The sequence below is a fragment of the Scomber japonicus genome, chromosome 12 (genome assembly GCF_027409825.1).
Source record: "Scomber japonicus isolate fScoJap1 chromosome 12, fScoJap1.pri, whole genome shotgun sequence".
In the NCBI taxonomy this organism is placed as follows: Eukaryota; Metazoa; Chordata; class Actinopteri; order Scombriformes; family Scombridae; genus Scomber; species Scomber japonicus.
Window position 1 is genome coordinate 9,599,436 of NC_070589.1, and position 14,729 is coordinate 9,614,164.

The 14,729-nt window shown below is 39.5% G+C and overlaps 1 protein-coding gene across 2 annotated transcripts in view; it reads left to right on the forward strand.

The window, feature by feature from the left end:
- Positions 1-5,123: 5,123 nt before the first annotated feature.
- Positions 5,124-14,729, forward strand: part of ctnnd2b (catenin (cadherin-associated protein), delta 2b) — a 131,941-nt gene continuing 122,335 nt past the window's right edge. For both annotated transcript variants that reach the window (XM_053330349.1, XM_053330350.1), the window contains exon 1: positions 5,124-5,261. In XM_053330349.1, the coding sequence (XP_053186324.1) occupies positions 5,124-5,261 (138 nt within the window). The remainder of the gene's footprint in view (positions 5,262-14,729) is intronic.

The following is a 14,729-nucleotide window of genomic DNA, read 5'->3' on the forward strand; positions in this document are numbered from 1 at the left end:
AGCATGAAACTAAGGCTGATGGTATTGCAGGTGTCTGATCAGAAATCAAGCTTCTGAGTAAATTAAAAGTTTGATTTAATGATGGTGCTAGATGAAAAGTTAAGTGATCACCAAGGTCATTATCATTTGAAACACGTCAACCTCATTGTGATGCTGAAGAAGAAGTCAGGGCATCAGCAAAGTTGCAGCATTGTCCGAGCGCTGTGAATGTTAAAATTTCAGTCCCTCTAGTGCTTGTTGGGATATTTCATTCTGAACCAAAGTGTGACCAAAAATAACTTCTAACCACAGTATCTGACCAGAGTTTTAAGGAGGAAAGCACTCTATTCCATCCACACTAAACTGGCTTTTTTCAGACCCCAAAAATGCAGCATTTGGAGAAGCTGTTCTTTTATGTAATGTTACCTACCCAGAGTTTATTTCCACTGCAGTCTAATCTGAGAGTGCAGGTTGTTTTCGTGCTTCTACAACAGCGCTGCCTGACAGAAATGTTTGTCTAGTGAAAACAGCAATCTACACCGAACTGGACAGAAAAACAGGAGTACAGCACGGCTCGGCAATCAAGACTGAATAAACACATAAATTAGGTTAATGAACACGTGGATTTGAAAGTAGCAGTAGTGGAGCACGGTTTGCTGTAAACATCATAATTTGAGGGACAATGAAGGGTCATCATAGCTCTGCCTGTACACCTGCCAAACTGTACACACAGTCCACAGCAGTGACACACGGCAAGCTCAACATCTAAATGTCAGTACTTTAAAAGACTTTTGGTTAAGGGCGATGTTGCTGTTGCCCCACTTTTTATATAACGGTTATGTGGCTGGTGTTAGAATGGCTGATTTCCTTTGCATTAACAGTGCATGAGTCATGCATAGATGCGTGACTTTGCATGGCTACAGTCGATGCTGGATCAAAGAAAACTTCGACTATATTGGCACGACTTGGAAAAGTTTTTAATACTAGATACAGAAACAGTCACAAATCACATTTAATTGGCAGTGACCTGGAACATTAGTAATACCCACAAATACTGCTAGTTTGAAACTTGCTAACACTTTCTAATTGAGCCTCACCAAGCACAGATAAAAACACTAATACAGACTCACACTTGTGAAACTTCCAATATGGTTCTAACTTTGGCAGAAAACATCGATTCCTTCAATCAAAGAAAGCTGTTCAGTGACTTTAAAACAAAGCTACACATATAACTTTTAAGGGAAGAAACTATTCAACCTTTCTTTTTCAAATAAAAAGTGAATCATCCCTTCCAGACATGTTTTAAGATGTACAAAAATACATATGCTTGAAATAATCATTTGTTTCTGATATTGGTTTTACACAAAAGAAGCTCAGTTCACTTCTAAATGTTTGATATTATATCCATTTCTTCCCCAATGATTAAAAATCCAATAAAGGCAAATTAAGGCAAGGCAATTCAAAGTGCTTTACATAAAATATAAAATGCATTGAGCAACAAATGGCAAAATAAAAGACATTTGAATATGATTAAAAGTGTTAAATTGGAAATAAACTTAAGCTATGATAGAATAAGACAGATAAAAACAGGAGAATAAAAAGTTACAGTCCAGTGTGAGATATTATAAACCATGAAATTTGAATTTAATAAAAAGCAACTTCAATCTGCACAGTGAAGCTCAAACAGTCAACTGAAGTAATAAGAAACACATTTACCTGTAGCTTAGTGCTTAATGTTAGCTCGTGTTAACAAACTTCAGACACACATTGCTTTACATTTGGTAACTGTATCGCTCTTTTCTACTCTTCATATGTTTTAGCCTCTCACAGATAAACATTAAGTGGTTTTATCATAAAAAATTAAACAAGATCTAAACTCACGTCACTCTCAGCCAAGTCTTCTGTAATGTCTTTTTAAAGCAGCTGACACGAGAATATGAAGAAATGAAGTAAAATTCCATGTGTCCAACTTGTAATTACCACATACAGCCACAGGGGTCACTATTGAGTTAAAACATGGTACCTTTTAAAGTTTTTAAAAACAGGTATTTTCAAAGTTAGCTTTTTCATGATTGACAGATGTCTCAGGCTACCACAAAAGCTACCATTTATTTAGTGAAAGAAAAAGTTTAAAAAAAGAGAGCATATTGTATTCGACAGAAAAAAAGACAGATGCAGATAGACAAGTGAGAATGAGAGTGATGCCATTGTAAGTGGTGTGTGAAAAAGAGCGTAGAGGGGAGGAGGATGTAGGACGCACGTCAGCGCACGATAACGCTTCTGTGTGCAGTTGTGACCGCACAGCTGGAGAGTTAAAAAAACAGGAAAAAAAACAGAGAGGGGGAAAAGAAGGATGGCGTGAAGAATGTGAAGCATGTAGCATCGGAGTCACGAGGCCAGATAAGCAGTCGAGTGTTTATGAGGTGCAGAGTGAGGGGAAGGGGGGGGGGGTTTACAGGCAGGGCTCAGGTGCACTGTAGCATTGCAGGTTTAAAAACCCAAAGCCGCAACCTCTCAGGTCATCCTCCTTCTGTCACCCTCCGTTGGATGCTGCCTAATAAAGCAGAAACGTGCTGAAAAGAAAATGCTGCAAATAGGTCAAGTGAAGAAAAGTGGGCAGAGAGAGGGAAGGCGGGAAAGAGAGTGTAGAAGCATGAAGAAAGAGGAGGGAAAGGAGGAGAAAAGGGGGTGTTAGTGTAAGTAGAAAGATGGGTAATAATGAAAAATTGAAGTTTTGAAGCATTGATGAAGGATGCAGAGGTAGAGAGGAAGAGAGGAAGAGGAGCTCTCTCCAAAATGGAAGACGTGTAAAGCCAGGTCAGCCATATCAGCAGCCTTCAGTGACCACAGATTGTTGCCTAGCAGCATGTGAGAATAGTTCTCCTCGTCCTCGCTTCTCTCCCTCTCGCCCTCCTCCTCCTCTTGTATCACTCGTTCCTCCTCACCTCACCTCCCTCTCGGCGCTCTTCGCTCTTCTTTTTCCTCTCACCTATGCATCTCACTCCTCCTTTTCCCTGCTCTCACCATCACCGCTCCGCTCCACCTCGACGCGGAGCCGGTGCTGCCTCACGCTGACAGTGTGTGTGTGTGTGTGTGTGTGTGTGTGTGTGTCAGATTCCTCATGACAAGCCTTTCATCAGTGTCTAAAGCGGGCTGATGTAGCCGTTACAGCAGCTCTCTGCGCTGTATCAGGATTACATGGCACATGTGAAGCCTGTGTCCTCCTACGCCTGGTCAAATACAGGATGAAGCGTGGCATTTTGTGTGTGTGTGTGTGTGTGTGTGTGTGTGTGTGTGTGTGTGTGTGTGTGTGTGTGTGTGTGTGTGTGTGTGTGTGTGTGTGTGTGTGTGTGTGTGTGTGTCAGATACTCACTTCCAGATAGTAGGTTTGACTTTTTTGTGGAATCAAGCTGCTAATATCACATGATTTCTTCTGATTAGATTTTTTATTATTTAATAGCTGCTTCACTGCTACTAATATGAATACAGCACTACTACTATCAGCTCTACAACTATTACTTCAAATGCTATTAGGGTGACAGTTTGTAGTTGTGACAATTTTTTCCCACAAGGTTTACAAATTATGCATTAAATCTGTGTCTCTGTGCTTCACACAGGCGTAAATATGTCATATATAATAAAAAAACACATTTATATCTCTGCTGTAATTTGTAAAGCTGAATAATGTTAGTTTTATGTTTATTGCATTTGCTACAATATGATTCACACGCTAAATGGCCAATCATGTGGTGATTTGTGGAAGTTATAATTAGAGGCCTACCGATATATATGTGAGCTGATATTATTGGCCGATATTGACCTATCACAGATATATCGGTATCTTACTCCTTAATATTAGTAACGGCATCGGCTCCAAAAATCCACTATTGGTCGGGCCCTAGTTATAACGTTAATAAGCAGAACATATTATCTTTAGGGATCATTGGACATCTGTCACAGGAGACCTTTTAAGGATAATACTTTATTTTCTTATTGTCATTAATTGTGTATCTAACCCCTGATCTATCTTATATCTGTGTGCTATATAGATCTCCATTGTTATCCAAAGCTGACTTAAATGCCCCTTTTATTTCCATGAACACAACCACTGTAGTTCAGCCATTCCCACATACTCCGCCCCGTCACTGTAAACACTCACTAGAGCACTAAATATGATTTAATGTGTGTCCGTAACAAATGCATCATTTATTCATGACTGATTAACATTTGCCAGACTTTTGGACCTCATTTATTACACAGTGGCTCTTTGAGTATATTACAATATAACTAGCCTTTGCTCTACTGAAAGATGTCACGACTGGATTGCTTAATTATTGCCACCAGCAGCAACGGCTTTGATTTTTTTTTCTTTTTTCTTTTTTCTATTTCTACTACTAAAAGGATTACTGTCAGACAAGAAAGAGGTTCACTGTGGAGTCAAATGTCCTTGTGTTGTACTGTATATTATTTTATCCCAGCTCTGGTACAGATGACAGATGACTGTAGCTGCTCATGCTAGAACAATACCTCAAAGTGCACATCTGCTCTCAGGAGTGCTGGTTATGTTATATTTGTTGGTTCATTATCAATTAATAAAACTACATTCTTTTGTTGTACTACTACCACTGCTCATGATCTACCACCACTACCACTACTACTGCTACTGCTACTGCTACTAGAGCTGCTACTGGAGTCTGCTACCTCTCTTTTTTTTTGTGGCCTAGATTTCCTGTTCTAAAGATGTACTGGTGCACCTGTCCAGGATGTTCCCAAATGCATGCTGGGAAAGACTCCAAGCGCTCCCATGACCCCGAACATGAATAAGTCAAAGAGAAAATGAGCGTGATCCAATAGTTAAAGAATGATTATATGGATGGGATCACATCACATATACAGGCTTGTGTTGAAATATTAAAGAGAACGTAAACACGCAGGTTTTTTTATGAGTGACCGTATATTTAGTCCTAACCTCATTATGTCAGCAGCAATATGTGCTTTTTAACTCGTGCGCGTCTCTCATCATCACCTCCCGCCTTTCACTCTTCAGTCAGTGTGGGTGTGACAGCCGCTCTCGAGGCAATCTCAGCTAGTGTAATAATAGTAAAAGGAGTCGTGTGTTTTCTCCCTTGTTTTTTCCAGGAGGTATGCCAGTGCCTGAGGTGGCGTCTGACACCGCCAGCACCGCCGCCGCCGCCATGTTGAGCCCCGTCCTCAACGCCTCCAACGGAGACGGCTCCGAGTCCGAAACCACCTCCGCCATCCTCGCCTCCGTCAAGGAACAGGTTAGATACTCTGTCTGCGTATATATATGTGTGTGTGTGTGTGTGTGTGTGTGTGTAATGTTACAAAAAAGAGATGTCACTATTAATGAAACATGAACAGCAGAAAGTAGTGAGGATTATTTCCCCCCCTTCCTCCCCCCCTTCCTCCGCTCCTTTTCAGGATGAGACGAGGCGACAGTAAACAGTAAACACAAATGATAGACGTTTTGATCTGCACTCAGAGACCTTCAGGCTACAGCTGCTCCATGTAATTTTGGAGAATCATCTAATGCGGGTGGGATGCATCATTTCCCCACGTTTTGTCAAAAGTCTGAGCAGCTTTGTCGGGAGATACCGTTCATGACGAAGCAGAGCCCACGCTTTTTTTTTCTTCTCCTTCCTCCCTCTCAGTAAAGCTAACATTAGGCTTCAGAGCTAAATTTTGTGTTTGGTGTTCATTATGTATTTATGAAGGTTAAAATATTAATCGCACTGCCGGAATGTGTCCTAATATCTCCTTGACACACAACTTTTTCTGACATACTGATATGCAGATTGGTACCTATAAGTAGAGTAGTATAAGGGTTGCTTATGGAAGTTGTGGGTCACGTACGTGAAGTCATTTGTGTCAAATGACCACGCCTTTGTCTTCCTTTGGCTTGTTGGGTGGTCATCCTATGGTGAGACACACATAAAAACTTAACAGTGAAGAAATACATACAAAAGCAGAGGTGTTACAAGTGTATCAAGAAAGGTTAGTGATGCATAGAAGATGATAGTGAGAGTGGTTATGATGTTGCATTACTGAATTGAAGAGTAGGATTCATTTCTTCTATGATTTCATACTGGTGGAATCTCTACTATGAACTGGTGATCGGTTCATAAAGAAAGCAGCTCTGAATCTAATTGAAAATGTAGAAGTTGTCCTGGGAAAGGTTAGGGTGGATATTATTGGCTGACCTTGTATTGTGCTAATGGATTTGGCAGTTGAAGAGAAATACATTTTGAAAACACAGTGGGAGTAGGTTGTGAATAGACTGAAAAACACAACGGCAGAGTAACAGTTGATTGACAAGCTGATAAAAAAAACGAACAAGTGTAGACCAAGGATGACATAAATGACAAAATGTTGAAGGGAGAAAATTAGAAAAAAAAAAGACTTTGGCTCATTGGCTCTATTGGGGTTTAAGCTTGACTAAGGGTGAGTTCTGTTCAATAAATTATCCATAAGACCTCATGCAAGGACAATTTTGTGTTGTTATCTAAAAACTTTCTCTCTTTTTTTGTTTTTAATTTATTGCACATAAAAAAAACCCAACATAAAACAGGAAACAATAACACATGCAGACTTTTTTTGAGATAAGGAAAAAGAAAACAATAACTAACAGAAGAGGAATGTGCAGGAGAAGCCAATAAACACCACAAGGCCTCATCAGACGGTGAGTCATAAATCTTGACTGTGCAAACTTGTCGTAAATGGTTCGTTTCAGCCTGATGAAACCACCTGTTCCTGTTCCTGTTCCTGAGGAGGTGAACATTCATGAGATTTGATCATTAGCATAATCAGCACCGCTAAAATGTCCACACGAGGCTCCACGCTCTGTGTTATCAAAAAGTACAAACAAGAATTTCACACCAAGAAGCTTCCAAGTCCTTCTGTCAGAAATCAGCAGCCTGAAATCTTTCAACTTTAGGAGTGTCAGTCGTCTGGGACCTGATACAATTATTCAGTATGAATCAAGCTGCCAAAGACGCCACATCAGAGCAGAGCTGTTGTGAGACGTGAAGTTAGATGCTAAAAAAAAATGTCTCAAATGCATCATTTGCTGTGCCAAAATGTGCCAGTTAAAATGTAAAAACGCTCTCAGTGAACTGGCAGCCATGATGACGATAATACGGTGAACAAGAATATTCACACGACATTACATTTGTTTCAGTTCAAATTCATTCAGATTATTATTAAACGCAGCTGTAGCACCTCTGACTCCTAGATTGGTGATGGTTTGATGTGACCGCCTGTTGTTATAATAATAATAATATAAAAACATTTTATTTGGTAATGGTGAGAATCAAACAAGTTTTTCAGCTTCTAATCCAGCTGCAGTGGTATACATGACATCACTGTTGGGTGTCATTACAAATGCAACAAAGCTTACTTCCCTTGAACCAACTCACCAGTACACAGAAGGGCTCTATCTGGGTTTATTATTTCTTTAAATAGAGTAACAGCCACCACGCACATTTTAAACTGTGCAACATCATTTGAGTGAAAGTTTTGAATCATGTTAATATGCTAAATAAACTCAAAAAAGGCTGACCTGTCAATCAAAATCTGGTGTCACTTCCAAGTGGACTCAGGTGTGGTTCATTTGTGATGTGAATGCACCACAAAATTGGATTTCCCCCGATCCATCATCAATTGGAAAGGGAGCCTCACATAATATACCGCAATATGCTTGTTTTTTTATTCTATTTCTACCTCTTCATCAGTATTCATAACATGAAGTTGGGTTGCAGTCTTGAATAATGATGCTTATAACTCCCAAATAAACACATACAGTGTGTTCCATTTGATTTCCCCACATGGGTCCACGTACCACCGATAATGCAGAATGACCATCGCCTAAACTACCTATTCAACGAGTTAGCCATCAGTCTAAATGACTCCATGTTTACTCCTCTTGATTCATTTGTAATGAGTCAGCACATCAGTGTCATCATCATTTTGTCACATCATTTTTATCCCTTGGTCGAGACCAAATTAATCAAACTACAGAGTGAGTCATCACTGCTGCATCATTAAAGCTACTACAAGGAACATTTAAGAGGTTATGAAACAGTGTCACGATGCCTCTGATGCCTATATGACCTACATAAGCAAACGAGACCATCAGCGAGAAGACTGACTGTTTCTATATAGTTATTCTAAAAGCCTGACACCGGATCAGTGAAATCAGAAGAAATCACATCTACGGTTATGAGGGACTACAAAGACTCTACTAGGCTGAGGGGAGGACAGGGGGAGGACATTTCCATTCGTTTGATAAAGTTAAAAGTAAAGTGAGAGTTGTCAGCTTCCCGACTCATTTTATCAAAAAAAAGACGAGAGAGAGCATGAAAGAAAGTAGAGAGCACAGCAGGGGGTCGAGCGAGCTAAAGGGTGAATAAAGAGAGGGAGAGATGATGAGGAGAATAAAGGGGTGAATCTGAATCTGAGAAATAAAACGTTATTTATGATAGTTGCACAGCGGTTGCATTCTAAAATCCAAATAAACACGTCAACAACTTAGTTTAACTACCATCATATTAGAATTATTCATCTTATATAGCCATAAATAGATACAAACAGCTGTGTTTAAAAAACAAAAAAAAAAAACAGTATTGAAAATAAGAAGCGTCTTTTCAAAATAAATGCACACACTAGCCAAGATCTTTACAACACTTAGGCAGTGGTGCTCATTGGAAATGCAGTTTTAATTTCCGGACAACACCACAGCTTTTGTCCACAGGGTGATAGAATCAACACAAAATGAAAGTTCTTGTAGTAACGTTAGGTCACAGCTGCAGATGTCAGACTCATTAGTTACGCAGACGATTCAATCTTGTTCTTGTTGTTAAAATCCAAGATTCAATAACATGGATGAAAAAAAAAAGTATAGATGACAACTTTTGCTTATAAGCTTTGCGCCAAGCGGGAATTTTGACCTGCTGCTTCGTTGTGCTAGATTAAAAATAAAGGACTCATCAGTGTCATTAGGATTCAACCACTGAGGAGCATAAATGTACCAAATTCCATGTCAATCCAAAAACAACTTCCAATCAGCTGTCATGGGATAAGCACCAATCAACACTGAGTAAAAATCACAACAGATTAGATGTGATGTTAGTGTGAGATCTCATTATGCATCCCAACATCTTTTCAAAATAAAACGTCATAAGAACTTAATAACACAGCGCTGACACCGACAGATAGCGCCTGCAGTATTTGTGCTGGAACTGGACTGAGAAGATGTGTGTGTGTGTGTGTGTATGTGTGTGTGTGTGTGGGTGAACAGGTCAAGCAGATACTTTGAATAGCACGGGATACAAAGTAGAGCTGAAGAAACGGTACATGCAGAAGCTAAAGATAGCCGGCGAAATGCTGAGAGGAGCGGGGGGGAAAAAAAGAAAAAAAGAAGGATTGTGCATGTTTTAGACTGAAACCTCACAGAGAGCTGCTCCAGCACTCTGGAAGTCCACTCCTAATCTAAGTAGGACATGTAGACTTGGACATGCGTAAGGGTCACACACACACACACACACTTACACACACATATAGGCTACAGATGATCTATTCTAGGGCATGGTACTAGCCTTCTGATGAGAATGTGTAAGAAGAAGAAAAAGGCTGAAGAGGAGACGACAGCAATGGAAGGAGATGATGACGAATGGATCCAACAGTTGGTCACTCCCTCCGTTCTTTCTTTCTCTACAAGCTGGAGTCGTTATATTTTATACTCCCTCAACGCCGTGCAGTTATTATTATTTCTTAAGCCGCTCATTTGTCATGTCCTCTCATACTTTTTATTTCCAGTGTGTCATTTTTCAACTCTTCAGTGTTTTGGACCGCTGCCAGTGTTTGTCACCAGGCTTTAAAAACGAAGCAGGGGTGTGCTTTTGCTAAACACACACACACACGCACACACACACGCACACACACACACACACACAGCTTCCTGTTCATTTTGCTAGACAAGGTCAGGCATGAGAGACAAATAAAAGGCTTCACACACACACACACACACACACGAACACATGCAAACTGCACACACACACACACACACACACTGCCAATCAGACTCATTTTGCCTCTGCTGACTCACACTAGGAGATCCCCGCCACTGTTTTTTTGTTTTTTTCCTGCTTCTTCTTCCCTCCATTTCCTTTTACCCACATGAGATTGATTAGCCATTCGACGTTGTATTTATCACATCTGTCAGCTTTTGTCCTCGTATCGTTCATCATCTCCGCTGTCAACACATCTGCTACACGGGGGAGCGCGGTGTGAGGCGCCGGCCGTGGAAAGAGTTTCAATCCAATGTGAGATGTGCCTATTTTGAAAAATCTGACATATTGTCTCTTTGAATGACGGATAAAGGGAAAGTGGCATATGGTATTGATTAGCTGTCTTTTGCCTGTAGCTTGGTAATGTTTGACAATCTAGACATTGACAAATCAAGATGTGAATGTTTTAAAAAAAAAGAAGGGATTTACGGTGTCAAAACAAATTCCTGCTTTAGATCTGGAATATTAATGTGGAAGATCCATATTTGGCTTTCTTTTCTGATACAGACATCACTTGTCAGTGTAATTTAGTCAGTTTTCCTGGTCCGTTCTGACTTTGGGGGATATTAACTGTACTAAAGATTTGCAGCCAGTTTTTAAACCCTAATCTCCTCAAAATTACGTTCATATGTGACTAAACTGCAACAGCAAATACATTTTTCCAGTAACATAATCAATCAAACTTCAATTAATTAAACTTTATTTATATAGCAGCTTTCATACAGGTTAATGTAGTTAATGACAACAAAGATTTATAATAACAATCTTAAAATGAAATAATGTAAAATAAATAAGAGAAAATAAAAAAATAAGACAGAATAATAAAAAGTTTATTAAAAGTTAGAGTAAAAAAATAGATTAAAATAGATTAAAAAGACAAAGCAAAATGAAATAAGAGATAAAGATGAATAAAAGTAAAGCTGGCTCTTTTGTTTTCTCTCAACAGAAAGAGTAAATGTTGTAAATGAACTAAGGGGTGTTTCCCTCCCTCTTAGATGATTTGATATCTATACATCATCCATGATCTGACACAGTGATGAAATAAAGCCAATTGGATACGATTCGATTTAAGAAGGGTTAGGAATCAATGTTTTTTAACCTCGGTCTCTGGTTCTATATCATCCATCTGAATATGGTACGTTCAGTAAGGGTTGTATTGACTCATGAGCCTGTGAATAAAACAACTTGTGGCTTCAGCAACAGTTTTGCCTTCATTTCGGGAGGAAGTTACGTTAGCTGCTAACGCTAACGTTACTCACCTTGCGTTGAAGCTCCTGTCATGATTTTTCTGTCAGACATCGCATTCATAAGTTACACCGTTGCAAATTTGAAGACAGCAGATGAGGTGAACGTGGTGGCACGGACATTCCTTTCACTGTGTGGTTTGAAGCCGATGTGTGATTGGGAAACTTAGCTAGCTAGCGAGAATGAAAGATAAGACTTTTTATTTGTGTTAGGATTTACATCTTCGGGAGGAATAGATGGGCAGACGCGGTAGGAAAGTTTGTCAGGGTTGAGAGCCAGACGAGAACGTTGTTACTCCTATCACAGGGTTTGATGACAATTACAAAATGCAGCCTTATCCAATTAAATAACATCAGCCTTATCTTTTCATATGTATCATATCAGATATCATTTTTACGAAAGCTTTCTGCTCAGTGCTGTAAAAAACAAAAGACAAAAGATCAGCAACCGTTCAGTTTCCTTCAGTAACCTCCTGCTGAAAAATGTATTTTCTCTGACTGTGGGCTCACAGAGCAGCTAGTTCCAGACCTCTGAATCACAATGTCCAAAATGAAATTGCATTTATCAAACTATGTCCAGTGAGGTGTGACGTGCAGCCAGTTTAGTATTAATTGGATTTTTAAAAAATCAATATCTAGTCAATGATCTGGTCACAAAAGGTACATTTTTTTTTTCTCCACTACTTTTATAACTCTGGGAGGCATTTAAAATTCAATCACTGACTGTTTTGTTGTGCTGACAATAGTAGGCTTTTGAAAGAATATTTCCTCACATACAACTTTTCTCTTATTGAAAGAATGCCTGATTGAAATTCCACAACTATCCTCTCTTTCTCAAATATTCCACATTCCACATTCAGTGTCTTTTGCCTCTCCATTGCCAAACATTTCTTAAACGGCTAAGCATCAGAACATTGTGACACGTGAATCAGACAAACTGCTGCTGAACTCATTTACATATGGATACTTATAGCCAGCTAAATTGACACATTGACAAATTACCTGCGGTGTGTTTCAATGCCCACAACTACTTTCCCATTTAGATGAAAGTGCAATCACCTTAACATGACATACAATGAACATATTGAAGTTTCAAGGAAAAAAAAACATGAAAAGCTCATTGTAGTCCTTCTTAAAACACCCACGTGTTCTTGTCTTGCTTATTCCAAACAAACCAAAATGCAAAAGCACATCACATTTACTGCTTCAAACTTCATTTACATCAGACTGGCAACATGGCCTCCTGCAGTGTTCTAACAAGCCACAAATATCGTACAAATACGTGACTACATTCACTGCCTGTCCAAGAAGAAAGCATCTATAGGTGATGAAAAGTGGAGGGAAAAATGCAGCCTGGAGAAAAGACAGCCAATGAAAAAAAAACACAGAACATGATGGCTTTCTAAAGGATATCTAATGTGACTTTTTAGGTTGAGTATGGTGTTTCTGCAGCCTCTCAGCCACACGATAATTAACGTGAATCCTGGTGCTCTGTTCACTCTAATTGGCAGTACAGCAGAAAATGGATTCTCTCAGGCTGAGGTGATTGAAGTTATAGCTTTATTTTTTCTGTAAGGCTAATTAAACTCATCTTGGTTCTTCTCTTTCTCTGCTATCACATCATTATAAAAAATACTGTTCACATGCTACATCGCTGGCACTGGACGTCAATGTGACGTCAGAAAGACACATTTGACTCTAAATGTTGGACAAGTGTTAAATTTTAGTTGAAAATGAAAATTGGATCGATGCCAAACCCAGTGTGTGGTGGACATCAAGCTCCACTCCACACTGGACAGATGTTGAAATTATAGTTGGAAATGAATATCGAGTTGATGTCAAAAACCGACATTAGCGGTTAGATTCTGAAGAAAGATGTTGAAATTTGGTTAGTATGGATTTTGTCAAGCTTTTAACAGAGCTACATTTTTCGTTGCATACTGAGAAATTTGGATGATATCATACCATGGTTGGACAGATGTCAAGATCTAAAGTCAAACAGAGCCAAAGTATTAATTTTAAGACATGAGCAGAAAAAATTAACAAACTGTAAAATCTTAATGAAACTTGAATCCACAAATGTGTATTGGGTAAATGACAAAGACCTGCAATGGGTTATCAAAATAACTGAAGAACCTGCTTACCTGTTTGATTGTTTTTAAAGAGATGGAGTCACAAATCCTTCTGGAGATGAATTCACAACATTTTTGAAGTGAATTAAAACAAAATGAACTTCACAAAATCGTCCAGAACCCGGACCCCACTTTTGGAATAAGCTAACACATTTAAACTTTAAATGTTAGAAAAGTCATTTAAAAAGGGGCCGTGTGAGGCATACTTAAATGCTCAATGTCCACTGTATTTATCCCGTGACAACAATGAAGACATAGAGCTTTGTGAAAGAACCCTCACTCTCCCTTTCATGTTGAACTTCATCTTAACCTCACTTGTCATCAACCTTTACCATTAAACAGGAGCGGCCCCTTAAAGGATTATAGTGCTACTGACTCCATGTGAAATATCACTAAATTATGTAATCAATGTATTGTCACAACCATCATTGGCACTAGATTTCAAAATAAATGAAATCAGTTTGACTTTTCAAGGAGATTCACCACAATCTTTAAAACACAAAAACAGCTTAATGGTTTTACACACTAATTAGTAGATCTCTCTCAACAGCCAAACCATCAGTGGCTCAGAAAAGGCAGGTAGGCCATCAGCTGTCATGTTTAGAGCAAGTTTGACCCAAATTCAAAATGCCAAAAGGCAGAAAAGTGATTCATAACCACTTTGCTTTAACCTTGCAGGCTAGGAAATAAAACCAGGCAAGCAGATTTAAATTGTAGATAGCCAAGTGGAGGGTCTTACCTGCTCTGTTGTAAAGGCTCAACTGCAACTGCCTTGGTGGCTACCTCAACCACACTGCCAGCCTAGGAACATTCCTCTCAGAGACAGCTGGCTGATCACCAACAACCAACATCTGCCAAAGTGGCCAGGGAAAAGATATAACTGGCATTTACTGTGTTGCCTTGGGTCTAGGCACAGGCAGGCAAAACAACCCAGTATCCATCTCCCATGCAACAGCCTCAGGTCCACCACCAGGTGGGCTGCTGGCATGTACCCCAGTAGCAAGTGTCTACACCATCAAGGGCTCTGCACTACACATGATGGCAGCCAGACAGGCTTGACATGTGTGGCTTGACATTTGTCTGACAGCTGCACTGTTATGGAGCACAAGATAGAACAGAAACTACTGGTGCAATGCCTCTGTCTTATGGAAGCTAAATGGAGTGATATGTAGAGGGCCAGTGTGGGTTATACACCTGTGCTATAACAAAGGTTTCAGGGCCATGATGTGGTCCAGAGGTCCAGTAGCTCATCTGGTAGAACATATACAAATTTGATAGTACCTTGAAGC